The 27,895-nt window shown below is 46.3% G+C and overlaps 1 protein-coding gene and 1 long non-coding RNA gene across 6 annotated transcripts in view; both read right to left on the reverse strand.

The window, feature by feature from the left end:
* LOC147576153 (uncharacterized) overlaps nt 1-4,520 on the reverse strand; it is a 60,559-nt gene extending 56,039 nt beyond the window's left edge. The window contains exon 1 of the long non-coding RNA XR_015241811.1: nt 3,968-4,520. This is a non-coding gene — a long non-coding RNA (uncharacterized LOC147576153). The remainder of the gene's footprint in view (nt 1-3,967) is intronic.
* Nucleotides 4,521-7,611: 3,091 nt separating this feature from the next.
* XPNPEP1 (X-prolyl aminopeptidase 1) overlaps nt 7,612-27,895 on the reverse strand; it is a 59,760-nt gene continuing 39,476 nt past the window's right edge. For all 5 annotated transcript variants that reach the window (XM_086680822.1, XM_025917693.2, XM_086680824.1 and 2 more), the window contains 13 exons: nt 27,182-27,263; nt 25,456-25,666; nt 23,567-23,656; nt 23,002-23,052; nt 21,395-21,453; nt 21,188-21,265; nt 19,209-19,280; nt 16,716-16,776; nt 15,158-15,227; nt 14,098-14,271; nt 13,101-13,177; nt 11,814-11,912; nt 7,612-8,165 (listed from right to left, as the gene is read on the reverse strand). In XM_086680822.1, the coding sequence (XP_086536948.1) occupies nt 8,037-8,165; nt 11,814-11,912; nt 13,101-13,177; nt 14,098-14,271; nt 15,158-15,227; nt 16,716-16,776; nt 19,209-19,280; nt 21,188-21,265; nt 21,395-21,453; nt 23,002-23,052; nt 23,567-23,656; nt 25,456-25,666; nt 27,182-27,263 (1,253 nt within the window). In that variant the 3' untranslated portion in view covers nt 7,612-8,036. The remainder of the gene's footprint in view (nt 8,166-11,813; nt 11,913-13,100; nt 13,178-14,097; nt 14,272-15,157; nt 15,228-16,715; nt 16,777-19,208; nt 19,281-21,187; nt 21,266-21,394; nt 21,454-23,001; nt 23,053-23,566; nt 23,657-25,455; nt 25,667-27,181; nt 27,264-27,895) is intronic.

The following is a 27,895-nucleotide window of genomic DNA, read 5'->3' on the forward strand; positions in this document are numbered from 1 at the left end:
CTGAATAAACTGTGGTCTTTAGTTACTAATAATGCATCAACATCATTCCATTAATTGTGACAAATGCACCATAATATGTAAGATGTTAATAATAATAATAATAATAAGATGTTAATAATAATGCCCCGGGAGACCGGGGCACTTGGGCAGCTCAGTCGGTTAAGCCTCTGACTTCAGCTCAGGTCATGATCTCATAGTTTATGAATTTGAGCCCCGCGTCGGGCTCTGTGCTGAGAGCTCAGAGCCTGGAGCCTGCTTCAGATTCTGTGTCTCCCTCTCTCTCCTCCTTCCCTGCTCACACACACACACACACTCTCTCTCTCTCTCTCTCTCTCAAAAATAAATAAACATGAAAAAAAAATTAACTAATAATAATAGGGGAACCAAAGGAATACTGTCTTCACAGTAAATTTAAAACTGTTCTAAACAGTAACATTTATTATTATTATTTTTTTTTAATAATGATATGATGGGAATGCAAGCTGGTGCAGCCACTCTGGAAAACAGTATGCTGGTTCCTCAAAAAACTAAAAATAGAACCACCCTATGACCCAGCAATTGCACTACTAGGCATCTATCCAAGGGACACAGGTGTGCTGTTTTGAAGGGACACATGCACCCCCATGTTTATAGCAGCACTCTCAACAACAGCCGAAGTACGGAAACAGCCCAAATGTCCATCCATGGATGAATGGATAAAGAAGATGTGGTGTATATATACAATGGAGTATTACTCAGCAATCCAAAAGAATGAAATCTTGCCATTTGCAACTATGTGGAGGGAACTGGAGGGTATTATGCTAAGTGAAATTAGACAAAGATAAAAATCATATGACTTCATTCATAATGAGGACTTTAAGAGACAAAACAGATGAACATAAGGGAAGGGAAACAAAAATATAAAAACAGGGTGGGAGACAGAACAGAAGAGACTCATAACTATGGAGAACAAACTGAGGGTTACTGGAGGGGTTGTGGGACGAGGGATGGGCTAAATGGGTAAGGGGCACTAAGGAAACTACTCCTGAAATCATTGTTGCGCTATATGCTAACTAATTTGGATGTAAATTTAAAAAAAATAAAAATTAAATTTAAAAAATAATAATAATGATATGAGAAAATTAGAGAAGGAAGATATAGGGGGACAATAAACAGAGAATTTAAAACAAAATTGGTGGGGCGCCTGGGTGGCGCAGTCGGTTAAGCGTCCGACTTCAGCCAGGTCACGATCTCACCGTCTGTGAGTTCGAGCCCCGCGTCGGGCTCTGGGCTGATGGCTCAGAGCCTGGAGCCTGTTTCTGATTCTGTGTCTCCCTCTCTCTCTGCCCCTCCCCTGTTCATGCTCTGTCTCTCTCTGTCCCAAAAATAAATAAACGTTGAAAAAAAAAAAAATTAAAAAAAAAAAAATAAATAAAATAAAACAAAATTGGTATCTCACCTTCTGCTTAAAAATACATATGTCCCAGCTAATTGAGTACTTAACTAGCGTCCGACTTCAGCTCAGGTCATGATCTCGCGGTCTGTGAGTTTGAGCCCCGCGTCGGGCTCTGTGCTGACAGCTCAGAGCCTGGAGCCTGTTTCAGATTCTGTGTCTCCCTCTGTCTCTGACCCTCCCCTGTTCATGCTCTCTCTCTCTCTGTCTCAAAAATAAATAAATGTCAAAAAAAAATTTTTTTAATAATAAAAAAATAAATAAAAATAAAATCACATTTTGGGGCACCTGGGTGGCTCAGACGGTTAAGTGCCAGACTCTTGATTTCAGCTCAGGTCACGATTTGTGAGTTTGAGTCCTGGACTGGGCTCTGTGCTGACAGTGTGGAGCCTGCTTGGGATTCTCTCTCTCCCCCTCTCTCTGTCCCCCTCCCTTGCTCTAAATAAATAAATAAATAAACTTTAAAAAATAAAATCATAAAATAAAATCACATTTTTATATTAAATATAATTTATGTCAAACTGGTTTCCATATAACACCCAGTGCTCATCCCAACAGGTGCCCTCCTCAATGCCCATCACCCCTTTTCCCCTCTCCCTCACCCATCAACCCTCAGTTTGTTCTCAGTATTTAAGAGTCTCTTATGGTTTGCCTCCCTCCCTCTCTGTAACTTTTTCCCCCTTTGTCTTCCCCATGGACTTCTGTTAAGTTTCTCAAGATCCACATGGGTGAAAACATATGATATCTGTCTTTCTCTGCCTTATTTCACTTAGCATAACACTCTCCAGTTCCATCCACGTTGCTACCAATGGCCAGATTTCATTCTTCCTCATTGCCAAGTAGTATTCCATTGTGTATATAAACCACAATTTCTTTATCCATTCATCAGTTGATGGACATTTAGGCTCTTTCCATAATTTGGCTATTGTTGAAAGTGCTGCTATAAACACTGGGGTACAAGTGCCCCTATGCATCAGCACTCCTGTATCCTGTGGGTAAATTCCTAGCAGTGCTATTGCTGGGTCATAGGGTAGATCTATTTTTAATTTCGTGAGGAACCTCCACACTGTCTTCCAATAAAATCACATTTTAACACTTCTCCTGTGACCCCTCCTCATCACAGGGCACAGGATGCAGGTGGGTACCTCCTACCTCCTTTGCATCTGACACACAAAAAAACACATAAAACAAAGGTGAGTCTTGAGTTACAATGAACAGCCTTGGGACCACAACCCCATGTTACTTCTGACCTCAAGTGTCACTGGGAACAATTCTGGATGGAAATATCACATTTTTTTTCTACTGTTCAGTTACTGGATCATTTGTTTGAATATAAAGGATTCATTCTTTTTCTTTAAAGTAGAAGAACTATTACAATATGTCCTCTTGGTCACCCTGGGTCTGTTTATTCAGTTTTAGGGTGTTCCTCTTCCATGTGTACTTTCAAACTTTTTGAGGTTTTTTGGGAATGTTTTCTAGAACTGTAGTTTTCTTGCTTAAGTTTTCTTCTTTGGGGAAACCTATTGCATAAATGTTATATTTTTCCTGTCTTTTATAACTATCACTTTATTTTAAATCCTTTTTATTTGTTTGTTTTTGCTTTTTGTTTCCTTTACTCACCTTTTATTGATCTTGAAACATTGTTGCATTTATTCATGCATGCCATGTTCCTTCTGGTGTCTCCATTTTTTTAAATGCTTATTTATTCGTTGAGAGAGAGAGAGGGAGAGAGAGAAAGAGAGCAGGGGAGGGGCAGAGAGAGAGAGAGAGAGAGAGAGAGAGAGAATCTCAAGCAGGCTCAACGTTACCAGTGCAGAGGCCAAAGAGGGGCTCGATCTCACAAACCACAAGCTCATGACCTGAACTGAAATCAAGAATCAGATGCTTAACTGACTGAGCCACCAGGCCCCTGTGATCCTTCATATTTAAACAATTGTTTTTTCTACTTCTTTCCTGAATTCTCAATTTCTCATCTTTTTTAATTCTGTCTTATGTTGTTCTTGCATGTTATTTTTAAATGTGTAGATATGTTTTGAAGCATTTTTGTTTTCATCTGTTTTAGGAGCATGTCGTGATAAAGTGGTATCACTGTAGGCAGGTCATCCTGCAGATTATTTTTCTTTTTAAGTTTGCAAGAACACTTGGGGCATCTGGGTGGCTCAGTCGGTTAAGCCTCCAACTTTGGCTTAGGTCATGATCTCACGGTCCGTGGGTTCGAGCCCCGCATCAGGCTCTATGCTGACAGCTCAGAGCCTGGAGCCTGCTTTGGATTCTGTGTCTCCCTATCTCTGCCCCTCCCCTACTCATGCTCGCGCTCTCTTTCTCCTTCTCTCAAAAGTAAATAAACATTTAAAAAATTTTTTTCAATTGCAAGTTTGCAAGAACTCTTTAATCTTTTTTCCCCATTGCCCATTTTTAGCTGAAATGCATTTTTCTGAACTTATGGAAGAGACTTGAACTAGGATAGCTTCATTCAGGGCTCAAGAGCCTCCTTTCCTGTTGGTTTTGTGAAGTGTTAAAAAATACAGCACTTACTTCCTTCAAAGTCCTGGCTCTGTTCCCTCTGACTGGACCTTTGCTTTCCTTTGTGTCTCCTGCACCTGCACCGCTTCCTTTGGGATCCTGTCCCCAGCAGTTTCTCCTCAGCGAGGGACTTTGTCCTAGAAGTTCCTGGGACATTGACTGCTCCAGCCCCTGCAGGCCTCACCACAAATCCCTCCCACTCACCCACCGGGGTGTGCAAACCACCCCCAGTTCCAGCGGCCACTCCCGAATTGGCTCACTGCGATTTCAACTTCCTGATCATCATTTGGGGGTTCTTGGGTCTACCAGACGACCTGCTCGTACTCAGGGTTTGTGGGGCTTGTCACCTAGATCTGGCATGGATCTCATCCAGGAGTTTTAGTTTTGCTATCCCAGCCAAATTCTGTTTTTCTGGAGTGATGTGGGGAGATCCAAAACCTATACCATAACTGCCACCTTACCAAAATCTGCATTTTTGTTTTTAAATGCCGATCCTGTGTATTTAATCCTTACTCTGTACTCCCAACTACTCCCACACCCAGCAACCACAGTATGGGCTTTAACTGCCAAGCCCCGCCCCCAGCCCTCCCACTGCCCCCCTGCCTCTCCCCTAGGAGCCAACAGCACTGAAGCTGTTGCATGGAAGGGGTCACAACGTGCTTCCTGCTGAGTCTTCCGGTCTTTGCAGAATAAACCCCCCACCTGTGGGGAAACACCAAGGGCAAAACGTGTTTCGTGGCTCGCGGGTACAACCTTGCCTCCTTGCACAATTGCTCACTCCTATCTGATGGGAAATGAAGGATGTGAGTGTCAGGCAGCTGGATGCCAGGACGGGCCCTCAGGTTGTACCAGCGCTAAGGGCTGGGCGGTGGACAGGCCCCTCACACAGTTCGAGTGACATGGATGGATTTATTTTATCAGTGGGAAGCCAGCCCCTGGGGTGTCCATGGCGTCGGCTCCACATCTGTTCCCTTCCTGGAATCCTCACTTCCTTGTACATTAAACTTCACCAGGGGATAAACTGAGCAAGAAAAAGAAAATCAGCTTCCCAGGAATTATTCCATAAATTTAGCCTGCTGCCTGTTTTTACACCCAAACTTTTTGTTTTTATCACGTATTTGAAAGTAAAAAAAAAAAGAGTCCTTTGATCCACATTTTAGCTCCTCTTCCCTCTGAACACTTGCACACTGCAGTTTTATTCTGGTTCTCCAGATTTCTGGGATCAGCTCACCTCATCTTGTCTCTTGGACTTAATGCCAAGACATGAAGATCCAGGCAGGACGCTCCAGGCACCCGGCACCAGGAAACTTTGCTTCTTGGGCTTGAGCCAATTAAATCAAACTTTGCTCTGAGGCTGCCTTGGGAAGTGACAGGCTTAACAGCCCGATGAACAAACAGTGGAGTTGCCATCACACTTGAGTTACGGTCTGTTTAAACTCCAACTCAACTGCAATTCACAGCTCCCACTTCCTGAGAGAGGGAAACCTTCGGGGTCTCGGAGGAGACGACAGTCTGAGTCCTAAAGGGGAGGTCTTCTGACTTTTACAGGGATGAGGGAGGAGAAACATGATTAATACATCCTATCGTTTAAGGAGAAACTTCTTTCAAGTCCAATCCTATGGGACATAGAAATATGAGTTTGTATGTGTGAAACAAACACAATTAAGAGTTGATCTTTGGTGGATCAAAATACATCCTCTTACTGGGAAGCCACATCACAAATACAACCTGAGAACTAGCCGTGTATCTTGCTTTTTCCCACATAGCACGTTGGAATCAATGGTCCTCGAGAGAAAAGACGGGAGGAGGGACACTGGAAATGTTGGCAAGTGTTTTCAGACATTCTGTCAATTTCGGCCCATCCTATCAGTGAAACTTCCTAGGCTGGCACCCTGGTTCTGAATGGTAAAAATAGATTAGCTCATTTCATTTTCTGTTTCCCCAGCTGGAGAAAGTAACAGACATTGCCGACCACGCTTTGGTGAAATGTCCGAAATGTGCTTATATTTATTCATCTTTCAAAGCCATCCAAATCCAAGATATGGTTTAAGATTTAATGAAACTAGTTTTAAAAAGAACCAGCCATACAATGACATAATCAAAACTAATCAGATGTATGTGCACTAATATGGAAAAACAATTTGGATATACTCCCAAGTTAAAAAAGCAAATTGTATAATAGGTATAGAATGACCCAATGTTTGTGCATGATGTGTGTATGTGTGCATATGCGTGCATATACATTTTCTTTTTTATGATTAAGGAGGTTAATTATAACATTTCTCAGATATTAAAATCATAAATTCATAAGCAGAAAATATTCACATATTAAAAAAACTTCCCTCAGTTTCAGAGAACTTAAATTCGAGTTTCGAATTGATAATTTCATCTTGATAGTAGAGAAGAGGAAGACGTACTTTTGGAAGTTACTAATTAATCCATCAAAACAAACACAACTTCAATTTTCTAACAGATTAAAAACTACATTTAGGTTGTATGTACACAACACTGTCAATTCAAAAGGTTTCCATTTCTAATGTTCAGTGTTAAATTCAGACTGGAAACGGTTATCTCTTTTTTTCCACTTGTTTTTAAATGCAGTATAATTGACACACAGCTATGTTAGTTTCTGGATACATATTCTTATATACACATATATTCATCCTACATGTTACTGAGTACTGAGCACAAAGAAAGAAGTTGGAGGAAATATAGAGCAGATTAGTAGCTGTATCTCCAGCCTATGTCTTAGGTTGTTCCTTCAAACAGCAGGCCCTAAGACAAGGGCATGCATGTCAATGGTTTATTGGGGGATGGCCCCAGGAAATGCTGGTGGGAGAAAGGGAAAGTCAAACCAAAGGAAAGGAAGAAAATAAAGGGTCCTAGAACAAGTTACCATGGTGGGAAGTGGGGCTTCATCCCGCTGAGCAACCCCACAACAGTATAGACGACACCCCAGACATCCCAGCCAAGGGTTGAAGAGGTCTGTCCTCCCATGCCCAACCACGATGGTCTGAGGCCCTGGGGGCATTAGCTCTGCAGACTTTGGGAAGCTTGCCCCACGCAGGAGAAAGCCCAACTGGGGCACCAGGGTGGCTCCATCGGTTGAGCATCAGACTTCAGCTCAGGTCGTGATTTCACGGTTCGTGGGTTCGAGCCCTGTGTGGGGCTCTGTGCTGACAGCTCGGAGCCTGGAGCCTGCTTCAGATGCTGTGTTTCCCTCTCTCTCTGTCCCTCCTCTGCTTGCACTCTGTCTCTCTCTCTCTCAAAAATAAATAAAAACTTTTTTGAAAAAAGAGAGAGAGAGAAAGCCCAAGGACGGGGAGTTGCAGGCACTTGCCACAGAACACTGTGAACAAGTGACGAGACATGAGGACTGAGGCGCTATGGGGGAGACACCACAAAACGTATGCTACAGGGTAGACCATGGAAGACTCACTTTCGACAGTATACTCACCAAAACACTGGATTTCCTAGAGAAAAGCAAGAGAGGCTTACAATTAAGTCAGACAATATGTGCGGAGGCCAGGGATCACTCCTCAAAGGGGACCGTCTATCTGGAAAACGCCTGCCCCAAAGGCCACCAGCCCTGGAGATGAGCTCGCCTAACACGCAGGGTGGACAGTGCTGTGAGGAAAGAGCCAGCCGAGACAAAGCACATTTTGACATTTTATTCACTGATCATAAATACAGTCTCATGAATCAAGGTGATCATGAATAATGTACTAGCACCTGAAACTTGGCCACCCCAGAGCAAGTGCTCAGTGCTTCACCATCACTGGCCAGACAACTCACTGCGGCTGATCAGGGCATCTCCCCGCATCGGCGTTTGGCTTTGTAGGGATCCTCCTTCTGGTGCAGCAATTTTATTCTCAGCTCGTTCTCAACAATTTAAAAAATCATAAAAGATTGAGTGTTTGCAAGAAAATATCAAAGAGGATCAGAAGATTTTCAGTTCTTCTTAGAATCTCAAAGTAAAAAGGGGAACTAAGGAAGGAGAGGGAAGGGGACAGATGGCAGGGATCCACCAGGTTTCTTCCCTTCCTCAGAGCATTTTACAAAAACAAAAACCAGGGAGGCATTAACGCTGTTTGGAGATGGGTTGCGTCTCTCTGATGAGCCACTCGAGGGCTTCCTGGCGGCCCTGTTTCTGCAATTCCTTCCCGATCACATCCCTGCAGGTCAGGTGGTAGTTGTTGAGCCAGTCGCACTGCAAGAGGGGAGAAAGAAAAATGTGGTATTCACCATCACTCCTCTCCCAGAGGCTAAACGGGCAAATGGAGAGGCGTGGCCCAAGTGTGGAGATCACAAGTTGAGAGCAGAGATGCACAAAACACCCCCCCACCCCGTTCAGGGACAAGTGACTTCTTTGTGCTCTATTTCCCTGAAATCGACAGGACAAGGCCACATCGCTTATGGTAAAATGCTCCTAGAACAGTCGACTACAGAATGTGGACAATGACTGAAGGAGCAGTAAACACCTGAGAGCAAGTCACGGCCTTGGCTTCCCTGAGCGCAGAGTAACCTGTAACCAGGTATCCTCTCAACAGGACGCCTGGAAGCCATACGCGCAGGACATCATAAGAGGGATGGGCAGGGGGGTCTGGTGGGTCCTTCACTCACCCATGTGGCCTCATTCCCGTACACCTGGGCCATCTCTGGGTGGCAGCGGAGGGGAAGGGTGCCTACCCTAGACGGCTGCTAAGATTCCTGCTAAGAGACACACGTGAAGGTGTCCCACCAACACACGGGCTTTCCTGTCCTAAGTCCGCTGACAAAGCTGAATAAACTAGAATCAGCTGAGCCCACGTGGGTCTTGTGAGCATGGCTGTCTAGATGAACCCAAAACCTTGGGTGGCCAAGGACTGTGGTGCCACAGGGTGGGGTGGGGAGCTCAACTTTCCAACACTCAACTGAATGTGGCCACCGCCTCAGGAGATTTTTTAAAAGACGTAAGGAGGAAGGAGGTCCACAAGACCTGAGGGCCAAAGTTCTGCAGCCATACAAGGGTGAACTCTCCCCCCTGGGGCAGGGCGGTGCGAAGGCTGGAGGGAAGCAAGTTCTACCCAGAGGACAGCCACCCATTCTCTCCACTGTCCAGGAAGTGGGTCTGACCAGACGCTCAGCCGCAGCAAGGCTGGACAGACTACCACCACCACCATGCAGTTGTTGTAACGAGCCAAACACCACCTGGGGAGGCAGTGGTGTTACAGAAGCACAGGCCTCAGGGACTACAGTCTGCACCAGGTACCAAACACCAGCTCAGGGTCGAGATGGGCACACAGATGCAGTGGTACTGCCACCTGGCTTTGACCCCGCCAGGGCTCCACTCCCCACCGATAAGAACCTACTAGCTCCTGCTGGAGCTGGGGAGCGGGGGAGGGTGTCAACAGCCAGCCAACTGCTATGGGTCAGCAGTGAGGCCGGGCAGGGCTACAAGACAGCCCGCAGTCCAAAGCGGCCAACCCCGGGGCCAGGAGGAAACTCCCACAACCCTTTCAGTTTGTACACACAGCCTCCATGAGGCCTGACCAACTTCCCTAAGGCCCTGAAAACCTGCCGCTGCCCACATTCACGAGCAAAGTCCTCAGCTGCCATCTGGTGACAAGTGATGGGAATGCAAGACCGAACCCAAAAAACCCCTAAAGTAATTGTTGACAGTCTGTTTGGGAGACGGGAAAGGGCGTGACCAAGTATTTTAAGAGCCAAATGGACAGAATCTGGTTGTGGGGTACTACTGTGCCTTCAGACAGAATGAAGCCCCAGATTCATTAAGTGATATATGGAAAGACGTTCTTTGGCCAAAAGAGATAATAAATGTACTCTGCCTGGTATGTTAAGTACATCTACTGTTATCTGCAGAAACTTGCTTATGATCTAAGGATAAGAAGATATTATCTGTCCTATAAAAATTGACAGAAGGAACAGTTCAGTGAATTGGCTATGCGAGGTATGGTAATGAACCACAGATTAAGACAGAGCCACTGGGGGCGCCTGAGTGGCTCAGTCGGTTATATGTCCGACTCTTGATTTCGGCTCAGGTCAGGATCTCACGGTTTGTGAGATCAAGCACCAGATCAGGCTCTGAGCTGACAGCATGGAGCCTGCTTGGCATTCTCTCTCTCCCTCTCTTTCTGCCCCTGCCCCGCTCATGTGTACACGCGCATGCACTCTAATAAATAAATAAACATTAAAAAAAAAAAAAACCCACTGGTCTACGTCCAATGTCATGGGGTGGACTGTGAGGTTAACAAAACTCTTTCTCCCTCAAAGAAGAATGGTCTCGCTCAACCTTCTTCATGCACTATTTCCCTGGATAAAGCAGAATGTCATTGGGAGAAATGCCTCCTGATTAGTTCATTTTATCTAGACGGCAAGGATTGCAAACCCTGGGTACAGGGTAGGAAGCCACGGCCTTGGTCTTCCAAGACAGTAAAGTGACTAATTACTGAACAGTCCCTCGCTAAGACCCTGGAAGCGGTACCCAAGGCCACGGTAAGAGACAGTGGCTCCTGTGGTCACAAAGGATTTAAGCAGGGTGGCTTCCATGCCCACCTAGTGTTCTTGTCCCCTTTCACATTAGCCATTCCCTGCAGAGGCTGGAAAAGACCCCTGCAATGCTGGAGGGACTCTTCCCGTCACAGACACAGCTGACATTGCTGCTAACGGGCTGTGTCGTGTCCAGCACCCTCTACAACCACATCAGTAGGACTCGTTTAGGTGCTGCGAGTGGGAATGTCTGGCGGGTCAAGGGCACTGACAGTTAAGCACAGATGTCCACACTAAGCAGGAGGTAGGTGACATTTTCTGTCACCCATCTGTGAGCTGGATGAGGCAGAAGAGGCTTCTAGCTGCAAGAATTCCATCCCACAGTCCAATAGAAGGGGCCTCCTCAAGCCTGAGGCACTTTTCTCCAGGGCCGAGCATGAGGCCTAGGTGTGCGCCACTGAGGATGCCTAAAGAGGCACTTCAAGGTCCCTAGAGTGGGGTCAGTGGCTGCTTTGAGTGATAAAAACATATTCCTATAGAACCTACCACACTTGTCCTGACTTTGGCTCCCATCAGTCATCTGCCTTTGCAGGGACTTCTGACCACCTACCCTGCTCTGGAACTTGTGTCCTTCTGACTTCTGTCTTCCTGGCTTGGGAGCAGTTTTGTCTGTCCAGTGTTGACCATTCCTGCCCTGTCTCTGACCCCTCTCTGCTCTGATGTTGATCACCTGGCCTGATCCCTCAAGGCTTACTCCAGGTCCTGGTGCCTGTCACCTCACCTGGCCGTGTAGGCCTGGGGACCCACCAGCGGACTTGAAGGGGTTTCAAGACCTGTTTCCTTCTGAGCTTGATAGGTGAGCACTATTGTGCTCCTAGCTTTGTGAAGAGTTTCACAGCCCAGAGTGACCGGAATAGTAGCTACCACCTCTCTCCTTTCTGTGTGGAAACTGGGCATATGATAATAGATTTTGCTTTTCATGCCCTTAATGTTTCATTCAACATTAGAAAACAATCTGGTATGCGTAATGGCCAACAGGCCCTTCCACCCATCTGGCTTCTCATAGGGGAGACACATGGCCCACAGTTTGCTAAACACGCCTCAGCGCAGATATGGCTCCTGCCCTCATGGAAACCAATGGCAAATTATTCCCGCTCACGAAACCTTACAGCCCCACAATAGTGCAGGGAGGACCCCTACCTGGAGAGCCAACAAATACAGGAAAAGCACCTACAGACCACAGGAGACCTAGAATCTTCGGACTCAGGTGGCACAGACCTCTAAATTAAAAAGTGAGAACAGACTAGAGAGTATAAGGTAGCTCCCCACCCCCGCTTCCACTCTGTCACCTCCAAGCCACCCTCATTACCTCTTTGTCTGTAAGAGAATCCACATCTATCATTTTGGTCTGTATCGGAACCAAAGTTAAAGGTTCAAAGGTCAGGCTTCCCCGGTTATTGAAGTTGTACTGTTGGAAAAAGAAGAAAACAGAAGCTTTTATTTCTCCCTCTCACAATGAACCACCATGAGGTCATTCCCACCAGCCAGGACCACCCCTCAGGGCCAGGTGTGACTGGGAACCAAGAAGGGGTCAGAGCATTTTCAATCGGCCCAGGAGGCACAATGAACCCAGCTGACGCGACTGTCCAAAAGCTGCTCCGCTGTGCAAACAGCAGCCATCAGAAGCCAAGGGGCTCTCAGCAGCAGGTCCACAGGCTAATGTCCACGGTGATGGAGAAGAAGTAAGGAAACAACATGGCAGTGTCTGGATGAGGGGCATCACTGGTTTTGGTTCTCAAGACTCTACGGCGTATAAGTGTCCGACACCACTTTTATTTAACAGTTAACCGCATGGCCTGTCCTGACCTGCTAGTCTCATCAGGTGACACATAACAGGTTTGTCCATCCTACATAGTATGGAATGGCCACGGCACCTGAGGGCATGCTGGGTCTCTGTTCCTGGCAAGGCCTCTGGGAGTGAGAAGAGAGGTCACTCTCACAGACAGTGACTTCAACATGCAGATCCCTGCAGGCTTAAGAAGCCACTTCTCTCCAACTGTTTGATTTCCAGTCACTCACAGAAGAGGAGTAAGCAGGTCTTCTAAGTAAAGCCTAGCACCTGACGCCCTGCATCCTCTTGTAACAGTGATGGGGAGAAGGAGGAGCCCCTGTCCTCTGCAGGGCACCGGACCTATCTTCTCGCCAGCCTGTGGGGCCTGACCCACAGTATAACTCATGGCTCCTCAGGTTTACCCAATAAAAATCATCTAGGGAATTTGTTGAAAATATAGTTTCCCGGCCCCAGCTCTGGGTCTGGGGTCTGGGAGGGGCCTTTAAATAAGCACCTCCCCCACCCCCTGCCCCTGTAGAGGAAGCATCATGACAAGAAGCTGCCTCTAGCAAACTCAGACCCAAATCACATCCAGCAGGGGCCTGCCTGGGGCTCCATGCATTCCAGTTCTGGGTCCCAGTTCATGAAGAATTTTCTTTTTGGTTTTGCAGAGGAGAGTGATTTCTAGGAAACTCTCCACTATGGGAAGGAAGCTCCATTTCAGCTCCAAAATGGCACACTCTTGGCTCCAAAAACAAACATCTTTATCTTCCCTCATTAGGAAATAATGAAAATTTTACAATAAATAAATACATAACTACCTACCTTGGTCTTCACAGGGACCACCAGGACAACATTTTCAATGCGAATTCCAAAAGCCCCATCTTCATAATACCCTGGCTCTAAAAGACACCAAACCCAGAAATGAGAAGCAGCCCATGATGAACGTGCACATGACCACTCCTGGGATGACAGCCCCACCCGGGAGGGGGAGAGGAAACAGGTGAACAGTCCCCTCAATCCAGGCCCAAGAGCCCAGAGATGCATCCTCCTCCCACATGGCCACTTTCAATAGGTCTTCGAGGAACAGAAAGGAAGGTTCATGAAGTCCCTGAGTACAATAACAGGATCCACCACAGAGATCACAGCGCATATTCATAAGCCATAATGATGCACACATTACAATATATTCACAGAGATCTGTTAATGATGTGGGAAAAGGAAGTACATTAAGAAAGCAGAATACAAACACTATGTCCAGTATAATCTGAATGATTAGAAAAAAGATATATACACATATGAAAGACCAAAAGCTAATACATCAAAATATTAAGTAGCATTTCCTATGGATGGCTGGATTACAAATGATTTTCATTTTCTTCCATATGCTGTTCCACTGTCTCACTTTTTCTAATTTTTTTTTAACGTTATTTTTGAGAGAGAGAGAGAGAGAGAGAGAGAGAGAGAGAGCGAGCAGGGGAGGGGCAGAGAGAGAAGGAAACACAGAATCCAAAGCAGGCTCCAGGCTCCGAGCTGTCAGCACAGAGCCTGACACGGGGCTCGAACTCACGAACCGCGAGATCATGACCTGAGCTGAAGTCAGATGCTTAACCGACTGAGCCACCCAGGTGCTCCCCATCTCACTTTTTCTAAAATGAACACGTGTCACTTTTATAATCATAAAAAGTTGTTCTTAATTCAAGGAGACAAGAGGGGGAAAGTATATCTAATTTACTTTAAAATAATTAAGTATAAGAAACAACAGAGAGTGTTCAAACAGGCTCAGAGATCCATGCATGCACTGGGTGAGAGGGACACATACCGTCGGTGACGATCATGCCTGCTTCCAACGGCTCATCAGAGAACGTTTTATAACTGATGCCACAAGGACCCTCATGAACATTCAGGAAAGACCCAACACCATGTCCCGTTCCGTGCAAGTAATCCAGGCCAGAATCCCATAAAGCTGAGCGGGCAAATGAGTCAAGAAGGTGTCCTGAAAGACACATAAGAACCACTTGATGCTATTTGTCCAGTACTTTTTTCAATTTGCAAAGCACTTTAGAGATTAGATTTATTATGTTTGGCTCCAGAAGGTGAAACAGAAACCAGCGTGTAAAAGTTACTGGAGGGTTCTGATTTCAACCTGGCACAAGGAAGAGCTAACAATCAGAGCTCCCGAGGACGGCCGCTCCCCAGCCAATCAGAGCTCAGTCTGAAGCCAGAGGATTGTTTGTCCACAAAGCCAGCAAGGGGACGGCTGCTGGCAGCAGCTGAGGGTGTTGGCGATAGGGACATTCCCTTCCCAGTTCTGGGACCCGGAGGTTTCAGGATTAAAACCAGACTGCAATAAAAGGAATGCCCAGGGAGATGAGTGCAGGCTCCATCTAAGATTCAAGGTCCAGGTGTTGTCAACTCCCTGTCCAGTGCCCCATCCATCGGTCCTCAAGCAAACTGGCATATATCTGAAGTCAGGTTCCCAGTAAAATAAATCCCGACAAGGATCCCAACCAGGAGGCCCTGGCCCAGCACTGCAGGGCAGAAGGAGGCTGCACCAACTTCCGCTTGGGCCCTGAGGCCTTCACGCCCGGCTGCACTCTCCTGGGAGCCACCTTTATGTGTCATCCGACACCTGAAGTGGTCAGGAGAGAGGTATACAGCCGACATCAAGCCCAAACCTCAGCCTGCTCCCTGGGAGGCCCTCTGAGCTCAGTCAGCGGGTCCAGGAGACTCACTTCCTGTGGCACACCCACCTGCCCTGGACGGGCCTGAAGGGACTGGGGCTGACACGACAAGAAAGGACATGTTCTTCCACTCACATTTAGACACGTTTGGTGTCTGAACAAGAACCAGCCTGTCACATGACAGAAGGAACCACCTACCTTTGGTTCCAGTTGGAAAAACGGCTGCGCTCACAGCTATGTGGCCCTTGAGGACATATGTGAAGCATTCCTGCCAAAGAAAACCCAGGGGGCGTGTTGCAGAACCGGGACAGAGGTGTTAGTCCTGTAGTTTTCCAGCAGTTCAGAAAACCTTGCTTCTGAAGGCTTTTAGCAATACCACAGAGAAAATCAGAGTGAAAAGAAAAAGAAATCTGGTGGAAAAAAAGCTTGGTCATAGGACCAATTTTCCAGAAAATCTTGAAATTAAATTGAGTAAAAGAGAACTGTCAGAGACACGATCCCACAGATCCTTCCCTGGTAATGAACATTCCAATATACTCTGAGCACGAGAAAGCCTGGGAAAGTAGGAGAAAGTACTGGTGAAGCCAGCTAACATTTCCCGAGCGACTCCTCTGTGCCAGGCATGGTAGTAAACACTGATCATTTAATCCCACACTTCATGATGGAGATGCTGTGGTCATCCTCACTTGACAGAGAGATTAACCAGCATGCTGGGTGGCTCACTTCATAAGCAGCAGCATCTGGCCTTGAAGCCAGGCAGTCCTGCTTCGGCCTCTGTGCCCTGACCAATGTTATACTCGGAGGTTATCCCTAACTGCCTGGATGAAGAAAGTGCTGCTTGGAAGGTTAGGGGTTTGCTGGTAAGGTGCAGAGTTAGGACTAAACCCATACTCTTCAGTCTGGTCTGGAATTCTTTCTCCAGAACAAAAAGAGTCACACCAAAGGTATATGGACCCAAGGTCAAACTCCTCTGAGGGGCTCATGCCTACAAATAGATGAGGCACAGGACCTGAAGTATGAAGCTTGCTCTGCTGCACTGCCTAAAACTCTCTTCCTTGGATAAACTTCCTGCAGAAGTTCCCAGAAAAACAGATTCACTGAGAATCAACCAACACTCACTAGGTAGTGACTGATCCGGGAACTTGCAAGGTTCATGGAACCTTTACAACCAGCCCTGGAGGCAGGTACTCTTATCCCCATTTCTATGGTTGTGTCTGTGTGCTTTACTCAGGGTCACAGAGCCAGTAAACAGTAGAGAAGACCTCAAGTCCAGACTCTAGATTCCTGGTGCACATCTCTCTACCTCACTGCTATCTCCTCCTTTCCAGGCCAGACAGACCAAAAACTGAGCAGTGTATATCATTTCAGAGGGTTCCTACGGCTAAGCCTATAAATGGAAATGCTGAACTTGAAAAAAGAAGGGGGTGGCTTTCAGAACCAAATCTAGATGCTGTTTGTAAAAAACGTACATTTCACTACCCCATTCCCATCCCTAGAGATTTCCTGACTCAAGAGAATACTATTGACGCTGTTAAACTTGAATCTGAGTTCCTTGACCTTAGCAGACAGAATGCTTTTAAAATGTCTCCAGTAATTAATTAAATGGACATCATAAAGCAGATAAGCCTGACTCCACAGTAATGAGCTATTTTACTATCCCACATACAAATTTTACTTAGTTACACAATTCCTTTTCATAAAAGCAATGCTCTTACGAAAGCAGAGAGGCCCTCTCAAGTTTTCTGCTTCACCTTACCTTCTCATAGGCTGTAGGGGTCCCAAAATGCATGGTCCGTGTCACATCTGTGGTTCCATCCCTTTCCAGAAGAAAGGACAAATTAGTTTTCACTCCAAATAAGCTTTTGCTCAAATATGAGGTAGGTGAGGCCACTGCTGGTGGCCACGTAAAATAGTGCAGCCACTTTGGAAAGTAATCTTCAGCTCCTTAAAAGGTTATAAATATGGAGTTACCACATGACCCAGCAATTCCACTCCCAGGTAAATGCCCAAGAGAAGTGAAAATCTAAAAACCTGTATACAGATGAACATAAGGGAAGGGAAGCAAAAATCACAAGGAGGGGGACAAAACATAAGAGACTCTTAAATACAGAGAACAAACTGAAGGTTGCTGGAGGGGTTGTGGGTGGGGGGATGGGCTAAATGGGTAAGGGGCATTAGGGAGGACACTTGTTAAGATGAGCACTGGGTGTTACACGTAGGGGATAAATCACTGGAATCTACACCTGAAATCCTTACAGCACTATATGCTCACTAACTTGGATGTAAATTAAAAAATAAATTAAAATAAACTAAGAAAAACCTGTATACAAACGTTCACAGTAGCATTATTCATAAAACCCAAAAGGTAGAAACAACTTGAATGGCTATCAACGGATAAACAAAATGTGGTATCTATACAATGAATATTACTTAGTAATTACAAGGAATAAAGTACTGACACACACTAGGTCACGAATGAACCTTGAAGACAGAAGCCAGACAGAGAAAGCCATGCAGTATATATAATTCCATTTATAGGAAATGCCCAGAATAGGCAAACCCGTAGAGAGAAAGTATAGTAATGGTTTCCTAGGTAGGAGAAAATGGGAAGTGACTGCTAATGGGAATGGGGTTTCTTTCTAAGGGTGATGAAAATGTTTCAAAATTGCTTGTGGTGATGGTTGCACAATTCTGTGAATATACTAAAAACCATTGATTGTACACTTAACGTGAGTAAACTGTATGGTATGTGAAGTATATCTCAATAAAGTCGCTTAAAAAAACTAAATGAGACAAAGTAGGAATGCAAGGATGGCCTCATGTACTGAGAGTTAAACTCGTCAGGCTCTAACACGCACAATGCGAGGACTGTTTCATGGGAGACGCTGTCACTGGGGTCATAAACGAGGGGGCCCTATCAAAAGGGGGCCGGGGCGCCTGGGTGGCTCAGTCAGTTAAACGTCCGACTTTGGCTCACAGTTTGTGAGTTCGAGCCCCACATCTGGCTCTCTGCTGTCAGCACAGAGCCTGTCTAGGATCCTCCATCCCCCCTTTGTCTCGGCCCCTCCCCCATTTATGCTCCTCTCTCTCTTTCTCAAAAATAAACATGAAAAAGAAAAGAGAGAGAGAGCCAACCTCCAATTCCTCCCATCAGGACAACAAAGGACTGAACCCTAAAAATACCCAAAGGTATGGGGCGCCTGGGTGGCGCAGTCGGTTAAGCGTCCGACTTCAGCCAGGTCACGATCTCGCGGTCCGTGAGTTCGAGCCCCGTGTCGGGCTCTGGGCTGATGGCTCGGAGCCTGGATCCTGTTTCCGATTCTGTGTCTCCCTCTCTCTCTGCCCCTCCCCCGTTCATGCTCTGTCTCTCTCTGTACCAAAAATAAATACACGTTGAAAAAAAAAAATTTTATAAAAAATACCCAAAGGTATCTCTTAGAACACACTAATCCATACCTGTGACACAGAAAGGATAACTTCTAGAATCCTGCTAAAATTTAGAAGCGAACCAAAATTTACACCAGTAGCCAAATAATCTCAACACCCTCAGTTCTAGGCTGTTACCATGAATACCAACCCATGTGTCCCAAGGCTAGGCTGTGGTTTCCATGCACGGGGCGAAGCTCACTTAAAGATCAGGCTCCCCCTCAGCCATGGTCCCAACCGCAGTGGGAATGGAGCATTAAAAGGCCTTGCTCGTGCCCTCTTCATGCAGACAACACCTGTTCCAGCTCCCTCTCATGGCTTCCACATTGAGACCCAACCAACTCTTGGGTTCTCCTCTGAGAAACTTTCTAGAGGATAAGTGTGAAAAGGAGCAAGATATAAAGACGAAAATTCAGAAATTTGGGGGCAACCTAGTTTCTCATTCATTCATTCAAAATTAATCCCTTACCTCCCAAGGCCCTGAGGCCACTACAAGTCCAGAGAGCTAGCAGGTGGTTTATGAGCTAGAGCAGAAGCCTTTCCAGTGGTTTTGAAAGCTTGCTTTCAGTTATTTATTTAGTATTTAACAACACTCGGCCAAGAACTAAACATTCCTATCAAACAGTCTTTTGTGGGAAGAGTCACCACTGGGCTCTTTCAACCACGGGTGGAAAAAAAGGACAAGACACGGGAATGAGTCCATTAGCGGCAGGTGCAGAGTGAGAGTCTCAGCTGAGTGCTCTCGGCTGGAGCCTGGCTTGCCCCCTATTCAACTGCTTTGAGCCAACATCGTCAAGTTCTACGGCAGCCCTAGTTCACTTACTTGTATTGAGCTCCCGAGTCAATCAGGTACACCTCATCTAGCGACAAGGTCCTATTCGTCTCAGGGACTGGCCTAAGAAAGTTAATTAAAAATTAATTAGTCCACAAATGTAAACACTTCCTGAATCTGGGAGGGGGACAAATAAGAGTTCCTTATACTATTCTTACAACTTAGGTTAAGTCTGAAATTATATCAAAATTAAAAGTTACCAACTAAATTAATTATTCCAAATAATTTAATCTTCTAGAACTAGTCAAAGACCCAGTCGACCTATCTCCCCAACTGGATAAAGAGATCAAGAGAAGGAAGAACAACATATCTCTTTATATCTAGCTCCATATGTGCTTGGAACAAAAAAGATGTTCATGAAATAATTGTAAAAGTTACAAAAATAATAATCATTAGATGCAGCAGGACCAAGCTAGAGTCCTCAGAACTGGGAATATAGCAGCCAGGAGTCACTTGTCTCTGGGTGTGGGGGTCCCAGGCCCCAGCCTCAGCCTCCATGTAACTCCCTCAGTCCTGATCCCATCAGGAGCCTCCCCACTTGCTTCCTAGGCCACCAGACAGGCAGGAGGTAAATTCCTCAATTTGGGAGGAAAACTAAAGGGATTTTTACTGGGAAATGAAGTAGATCACAATGTTCTTACGCCAAAGCACTTTTTCTAAATGAACATGAAGCACTTTTAAAAAGTGATCTGATTTCCCCAGGCCATTTCCAGACAGTGTCACTGCACTGGGATATGCTACAACGAATAATAGCACTGCAAGTCTCTGCCCTGCCGCTGAGAGAAGGACTCCTTCATTTCCAGGCACCACCCCCTCTCCAGCACTACGGGCATCAGTGGCTACTTGGGCCGAACGACTGAAAAAGACAACCAGACATGGAAGCAACGTCCTGCTTCTCAACAGGCTTCCAGCAGCCCATTGTGAAAACATGCCAAAGTAGAAGCAGGCTTCTCCCCCATTTTATCGGAGTTCTTTTTAATGTGTTAATTACATGTAAAATTCTAGGATAGTATCCAGCCAAGAAATTCATCACCTGAATTAAACATAAGACAAAAACTGGAGTCCTTTTGATATTTTAATTTTGGAACAGAAGCATTAATACGAGAGAGCTGCACAATCACAGCTGTGACTGTCTCCCACACAGCTTCAAAATCTGCCCCAAGACTAAAAGCTCTAAAAGCAACTATTAAAAGGGGGTGGGGGTGAATCTCTGCCCAAGTACAGCCCAGTGAGACAGACCAAGTGATCTTCCCCCAGACTGTGTACCTCAGACATGGAGCAAAGAACTCAGAATGTCCAACACAAGGCAAATCCATTCAACTGGGCAATTCTGAAAGCTGAAGCCTGATAACCAAGCCAAGTTCCATTTCCCACCATCTCCACAGACAGATCAGCCCTAAACTTATCAGTGCCCCTCCCACCTCACAGTGCAGGGAATGCTCAACTCTGTGAGTCCACAGGCTCTTATAGGTCATCTGCTAAAATGCCTCATAGGCTGGGTGCCAAGCCCACAAGGAGGGAAGAAAGGGTGCTGATTATCTCCCTAACCATAATAGTATGCTCAACAACCTCATGATAAGTTTTTTGGTATGGAGTGATGGAGCTCACAAAGATGTCGGGACTCCTGCATCAAGATGACTGCCATTATCAAGAAAGACAAACACCGATCACCATGATCAAGAGCTATGAATACAGCTTCTGTAGACACAGAAAGGAAATGGGGACAACCCATTTGACTACATCCTGAAGAATGTCAGTGCCATACACCTGAGCCTAAGTGGAGGCTCCCAAAAGGCAGAGAGTGGGAGATTGAGAGAAAACAAGACCTCATTTCACATATAAGAACAGCCTCAACAGACAACATGGGGGTGGGCACTGGGGCCTCTGGTAAAATAATGTCTCTCCCCTGCTCAGGCTCCTGTGCAGAAGCAGCAGCAAAGCCAGGCAGCGTGCTCCTCCGCATGCCTTACGCGTAGTGAATGATGGCGCCATTGGGTCCCGTACTGGAAATCGTTGGGAAGCTCAGGTCCACAAAGTCAGCCTGTTGTCTGGAACAGAAAGATACAGAGAGCACAGCGGCTTCCAGAATCTTATTGTGCCAGCAATCAGGGCCCTCTCAGCCTCATTTAAGTTGCCAAAGAAATGACCACAAGGTTCCTGCGCACACGGATCCGTACCTGCGAAATTCCTCAGCCTTGTCGGCAGCTGAGATCTCCGACACACCACCTTTGGGCACCTACAAGGAAGTTGCTCATAAGTCATCTGGAGTGATAAATTCACGTGTTTATTACATGTTAAAAGGGATGCATTAAAAGCTTATTTTTTCCTCAATTCCCATGTCCTGGCTGTCCAACCTATGGGACACAGCTGAGGTCTTGTCTTCAACAAGGAGGGAACTTTCTAAGACTCTTACCAAAGCAATCTAAAGTAGAAGGGTTTAGGGCCCCTGGGTGGCTCAGTCAGTTAAGCATCCAACTTCAGCTCAGGTCATGATCTCACGATTTGTGAGTTCAAACCCCATGTCAGGGTCTGTGCTGACAGCAGCCTGGAGCCTGCTTCAGATTCTGTGTCTCACCCTCTCTCTGCCTCTCCCCCACTTGTGCTCTGTCTCTATCTCAAAAATAAATAAAAAATTAAAAAAAAAATTAAAGTAGAAGGGTTTCTATTTTTCACTTAACTCTCTGCCCCAGTGTTATACCCTAAAACCTCCCCAAACTTAATCCATCTAAGTTGAAAAATTCAAAACCATCTCCTGCTAGGATATTGTCCTGCGAAAGTCATCCTAAATACGTAAAGAAGATAAATGAAAGATATTATTACAAGGTGATTAATAACGGCCAGAAAATTAAAAAGGATCTAAACACCTGAAAATAGGAGCAATGGCAAATTGGTCTAACCACTAAACGCAACCTCTCTGCTTGGATCCTTCTGTTTGTTAAATTTTTTTTATTCGAGTATAGTTGACACACAGTGTTATGTTAGTTTCAGGTGCACAACACAGTGATTCGTCATCTGTATTTATGCTATGCTCGCCACAAGTGTAGCTACCATCTGTCACCTCACAATGCTTTTACAATTTGGATCCTTTTTTTAAGGCCTCAAAGTACATGGAAAATGCTCACGCTGTGGTGCTAATGGAATAAAATAAAATACAAAATCGTATGTATACACTGAGAGATGTGTAAAACTTATTTACACAGAAGGAAAATAGCCAGAGAGAATAAAATAGTTACACACAGGGTGATACCCTTCTTCCAGTGTAAGCTACTTTTAAAGAATTGTTTATATAATATTTAAAGGGAACATGTGATTGTTTAGTAATGACACAAAGAAATCCTCCTGCTGTCAACCATAGGAATGAAAGGGCAAGAAACTAATGGCCAAGAGTCAATTTACTATCAAATAAAAAGTTTTAAGTCTTAAACTGAAGTACACAAAGATCTTTTTCTCTTAATATAATCAGCTTGCCTAGAATATTATTGTGAGTCATTTTTCCTCATAATGAAATTCCACTCAGTTATAAGACAATGCCTTGACCCAAAAAGGATCCTCTCTGTGAAGGAAATTCTGTCTTCATCTGTGTTACTATTTTCTACAATTAAAAAAACTTCTAAATACACACACACCAAATTTCCAGAAAGAACTACCAAAAGTAAGGACTAAAATTAGATCAAGACCTTACACCTCGTGGTCACCAGAACATGGAGGTGCCACAGTTTGAATCACATGTTGAGAACTTCTGAATAATCTACATCCATGTGTTAAAACAAGACGAAGAACCAACCTCTTTCTCCAGCCAGTTAAAGAGTTCACAGAGGGCAACAGCATCTTTAATCTGTGCAAAGAATAGAGACAATTTTTTTTAAGTTATTACTGAAAATCAGCTGGGTAAATTCAGTGCCCAGCCCTAACGTGGTTCTGAGAAAGCCGGACCCATCAGGCACAACTGGGGAAGGGCCTGCCGAGAGCAAAGGTAAATCCCTCAGTGGATTCATTCCTGCCCTCCAGAGGCAGGAAAGACAAGTCACTGGCAAATGCCATCTGTGGGCCTCAAATCTTTCTAGACCCACCACTGGCCTTGAAACATACCTTGGGCCTTTTAAGAGGCATCACCTTCTTATTCTTCTTCTTCTCCATCATAATCATCATCGTCGTCGTCGCCTTTTTTGTGTTATACATTGTACTTTATAAAGATCTAGCCCACTGAGTATTCTACTTCATTTTCTCACTAACGCTGGAAGGCTCAAAAAATTTCCGGCCTTGTGCCAGGCTCAAAGCCACACAGCAGATGAGGGACTGGGCCTTCCAACCACCATACACACCCCCTTTGCACGGGCTGCTTTACTCACGTGAGCTCGCCGCATGCCTTCTGATTCGGCAGAATTCTTCACAGCTTTGGCGATGCAGATGGGGGTGTAAGGCATACAGCATCGATGATCCTAGGGGCAAAAGGCGTAATATGGGAAACTGAGTCTGGCTCCACTCACCCAAGACCAAGGCAATCACCTCTTCACCCAGCACGTCAAGACAGGTCATGTGAAGAGCTCCCATTCAGGACCCATGGAGCTGTGCCTGGGGATCGAAGTCCTGCCCCTTTTGGTTGAAGACTCTGAGCATGACAAGAGGGGCTCGAACGCTTCCAAAAGGTAAAGTACATCAAACAAGATTATTTTTCTTCTGTCCCCCACATCTTCAGCTCTCTGGCACTGCTGGCTGCCGGCCATCAGGAAGACACTGCTTTTCAAGCTTCCATGGTCATGGTCAGAGTCCATTAACAGATCAAAGCTTGACTGAAATAACCCCTTTCTTGAAAAAGCACAAAGGAGGCTTTTTCCCACTGGGGACACACACGACTGAGGGAGGGCTCCTGCTCCTTCCCATCTTGCTCAGGGATCACAAATCACCTACTGTTCACGATCTGATCGTAAAGGGCTGGGGAAGACCCTTCCCAATGAGAACGAGTCAGAGGCCAGCCCTGCACTCCGGGAGGGGGGTTTAGGATCACCTTGCACTCGCACAGAGCTTGTTGAAAGGCTTTCATTCCTTCTAGGCTCCTTATTCCCTCACTCCTACGTGCAGAGCCCTCATGAAACAGAGAAGGCAGGCATGATCCCCTAACTTAGGTCAAGGAAACAAATCTCTGAGCAGATGAGTGTCACACAGTGTGAGAGTGGCAGGGCGTACTGGCAAGCCAGGTCTCAGTGGGCCAGGCCGGGGCTCTTTCCAGGATGGAGAAGAGAGGAGACCCCTGGGCTTGCTAAAGGGCACTTGGCAGCCAGAGGCTCCAGACAGGATGTTCGAAAAGGCTACAATCCAAGGTGGCTTGGATTCCAGTCATGCCCTGGGCCCTAGTTAAAATGAGAGGACAGGTGTTCACTGCTTAGAATAACCCAACAGGGGCTGAGTAAAGGGCAGGGGTATCACTATCATTTGACTTTCAACAAGTCCCCAACTTCCCAAGCCTCTCTGGGCCTCCAGTCTCCTTAGCTGTAAAACGTGGTGAGGGAGGAGCACACGCAGAGTAGTGTTTCCCAGAGTTCTCCTACCACCTACACAGCTCTTACACCGGCTGCCAGCCCTCCTGACCTTTACTTCTTTTCTTTAGACCATCTTTATTTAAAAAATATTTTTTTAAATGTTTATTTATTTTTCGAGAGAGAGACAAAGCACAAGCAGAGGAGGGGCAGAGAAAGAGGGAGACACAGAATCTGAAGCAGGCTCCAGGCTCTGAGCTGTCATGGGGCTCAAACTCACGAACGGCGAGATCATGACCTGAGCCAAAGTTGGACACTCAACCGACTGAGCCACCCAGGAGGCGCCCCTCTTTAGACCATCTTCAAATCAACTTAGTTTGTTAAATTCTGTCTTAAGAAACAATTTTTATATCATCATGGTCTCAAATACTAGAAATAGTTTTTCTAGTATATGCTGAATTGCTTTTAAAACAGAGAATATTTAAATAAACCTAAGTATTAGTATATACCACCTAAAATCATCTCTCATGCCACACTCTGGACAACACAGGACTCAATGAGTTCTAAGGGCCCTCAGACTCTCAACATGGCTCTAGCCCAAAGGGCTCATCTAGGGAGAGGACATCTCTGATCTGACAATCAGTCCCCGAGATCTTCCAAAACAACCTCTGTTTCAAAGACAAAGCTGCATGATGCCAGAACTGGGAAGGGGCTGGCAGCTGGAATGTGGCCGACTTTGGATGGGCCTCAGCAGGGCTACCAACCTTGGGGATGGTCTCGCTTACGGCGTAGCTGGCCTTGTCGCTGACCCACACCTTCTCCCTTGGGGAGAGATTGGCACACAGAGCCTTGAGCTCGCCCAGGATGGACTTGTAGGGAAGCACCTGGATTCTGTATTCGGCTTCTAGGCCCATGTCAAAAAGCAGATGCTCCTTCACACTGGGGGCATCTATGCGGTCACCATCAATGAAGAGCCTGCAGAGGGGCCAGGGGTAAGGCAACAGAAAAAGGAGGACACGTGAGTGAGGGGGGGAAGCACACACCCACACATACACAACAGGCTCCACCTTCTAGCAACCAAAACCAAGCAGTTCCCCTTCCTCCCCATTCCCTTCTCAAATCCTGCTCCCCAAACTGTGTCCCTATCCCCGTGTATGTTATCACCATCCACTCCATTCCCCCAGCCGGGACATGGACACTGTCCCTTCCCGCCACTAAGATCTTTGGGCCTATAGTGTAAATCCTGATCAAATCTGTCCAGCTTTGACCGTGGCCTTGTCTAGTCACCAGCCAGGTTCAGGCTGCCCCCATCTCTCCGCTGGATTAGCACCAGAGCCTCCTAACTGGTCCCTGCATCCAGTCTTGCTCCAGCCAGCACAGTTTTCCCAGTCACAGTATTCTTTATGATTTACAAACCTGATCATGTGGTTCCCTGTGAAAAAGTCGTTCAATAGCTCCCCAGTGTCCTCAGGATAAAGGTCCGAGCTCCTGGACACCGCTCATGGGCCTTCCTTTAGGTGGCCCCTGCTCACCTTCCAGCCTCACACTCTATGTTCCCACCACACTGAACCACTCCAGGCCCTCCTCAGGCAGTGTGCTCTCTCCTGCCCAGAGCCACTGAAAATGTCATGCCCTCTGCTTACACCACCATTCTCCTCACTCCCAGCTCACCTAGCCAACGCACATGCACCCTCGATCTCTGCTTCGATATTACTTTCCCCAAGAGTCTCCTCTGATGCCCAAGTTTAGGTCAGGCCCCTCCTGTAACATCCATACCCATCCCACTGACAAGTCAGTGCCCACTTACATGCCCTGAAGCCCCTGAAGAGACATTCATCCCCCAGCTCCAGCCCAGCACCCTGTCTCATTCACCCTAGCACCCAATAGAGACCCTATCAACTTAATAAATGTTATCTGAATAAAGAGCCATCCAAATAAAAGAACAACTGCAGGAAGGCCACAAGCAATGCTTTAATACATAAAGTTTGACGGGGGGGGGGGGGGGGGGGGGGGGGGCTTCCGGAGTCATTTCTGACCTTCCAAATGCCTGGGTTTATTTGAACTAAGGACCCAAGACTGTATAACTGAGCCTGTACATCCCTTTGCAACTGGCTGCTACAAAATTTAGAATCAAATGTGTGGCCTGACCAAGACTTTGCAGCAGGAATTTTGTGAAATAGCTTCATTCTGGTTTTGTTCTGATGTCCTGCCTAGTTTGTTTGGTTTTTTTCCTATCTTCTAGTACTGGAGAGACTTTCATAGATTTCAAGGTATTTGGGAGATTAAGAGAGAGGCAGGATGTAAAAAAAAATACCTGCTGTTAAGGAAGACAAGAAGGGAAAGGAAAGAGGAGCGGGAAAGGGAGAAAGCAGAAGAAAAGCAGTGCATCAGCGGGATGTCAGGTAGTGACGGGGTCGACCAGCAAGGGGAGACGGGGAATCTGAGGAGCTGTGAGGAAGGAAGGACCTTCCAGTGTGGCCCAACACTCACATGATCGTCTCCAATCCTATGATTGCATAGGAGAAAAACACCGGATTGTGCTCCACATCTGATCCTCGGAGATTGAACAGCCCTTAAAAGAAAAAAATAAAAGCCCCGTCACTTGCTTGACTTGAGATTACAAGAGAGAGCCTGTAGGGGGAGGGAAACGCTTCAACATCCATGGAAGGCTTCCATGGAAGGACTCCGTGACATCTCTCAGAAAAGCCGGAAACCTCACTTCCTGGTTCCACTTGGAGCTGCAGTCGCTCATGCCCGCCAAATGATGGCACCAAAACTGTTTCTTATGCTACCATATTGCTGTCCCGGGAACAGAATGGAAGTTAGTCAAAAAACAGGAGGATTACCCTCCAAAGAGTTGAAATTGTCCCCCTGGTGGTGACCTGCCAGACCTGGCCTTGCTGCAGCAAACCGGCATTCCCAAGTAAAGGGAAAGGAGCCAAGCACTCTCTCCCTTCTGAAGCAAACAACGTCCTCAGGTAGAAAGACTGAGACCCACCCAGGATGGTGAGGGAGCCCAACAAGGCCCTCCGGCTAAGAGTCAAGGAGCCCCGAGGAGGCGGAGCTTCCCAGCAGAGGAACAAAAGCAGGGAGTGAGTGGTGGTGGCCTTTAAGCCCAAGAATGAAACCCGTATCGGAGCCCACCCAAGGGTCAGCTATGATACCGAACTGGAGTGGAGGCCCCGCCTACAGCCAGTGTTAAAG

The sequence above is a fragment of the Puma concolor genome, chromosome D2 (assembly GCF_028749965.1).
Source record: "Puma concolor isolate L17-30 chromosome D2, mPumCon1.1.hap2, whole genome shotgun sequence".
Taxonomy (NCBI): Eukaryota; Metazoa; Chordata; class Mammalia; order Carnivora; family Felidae; genus Puma; species Puma concolor.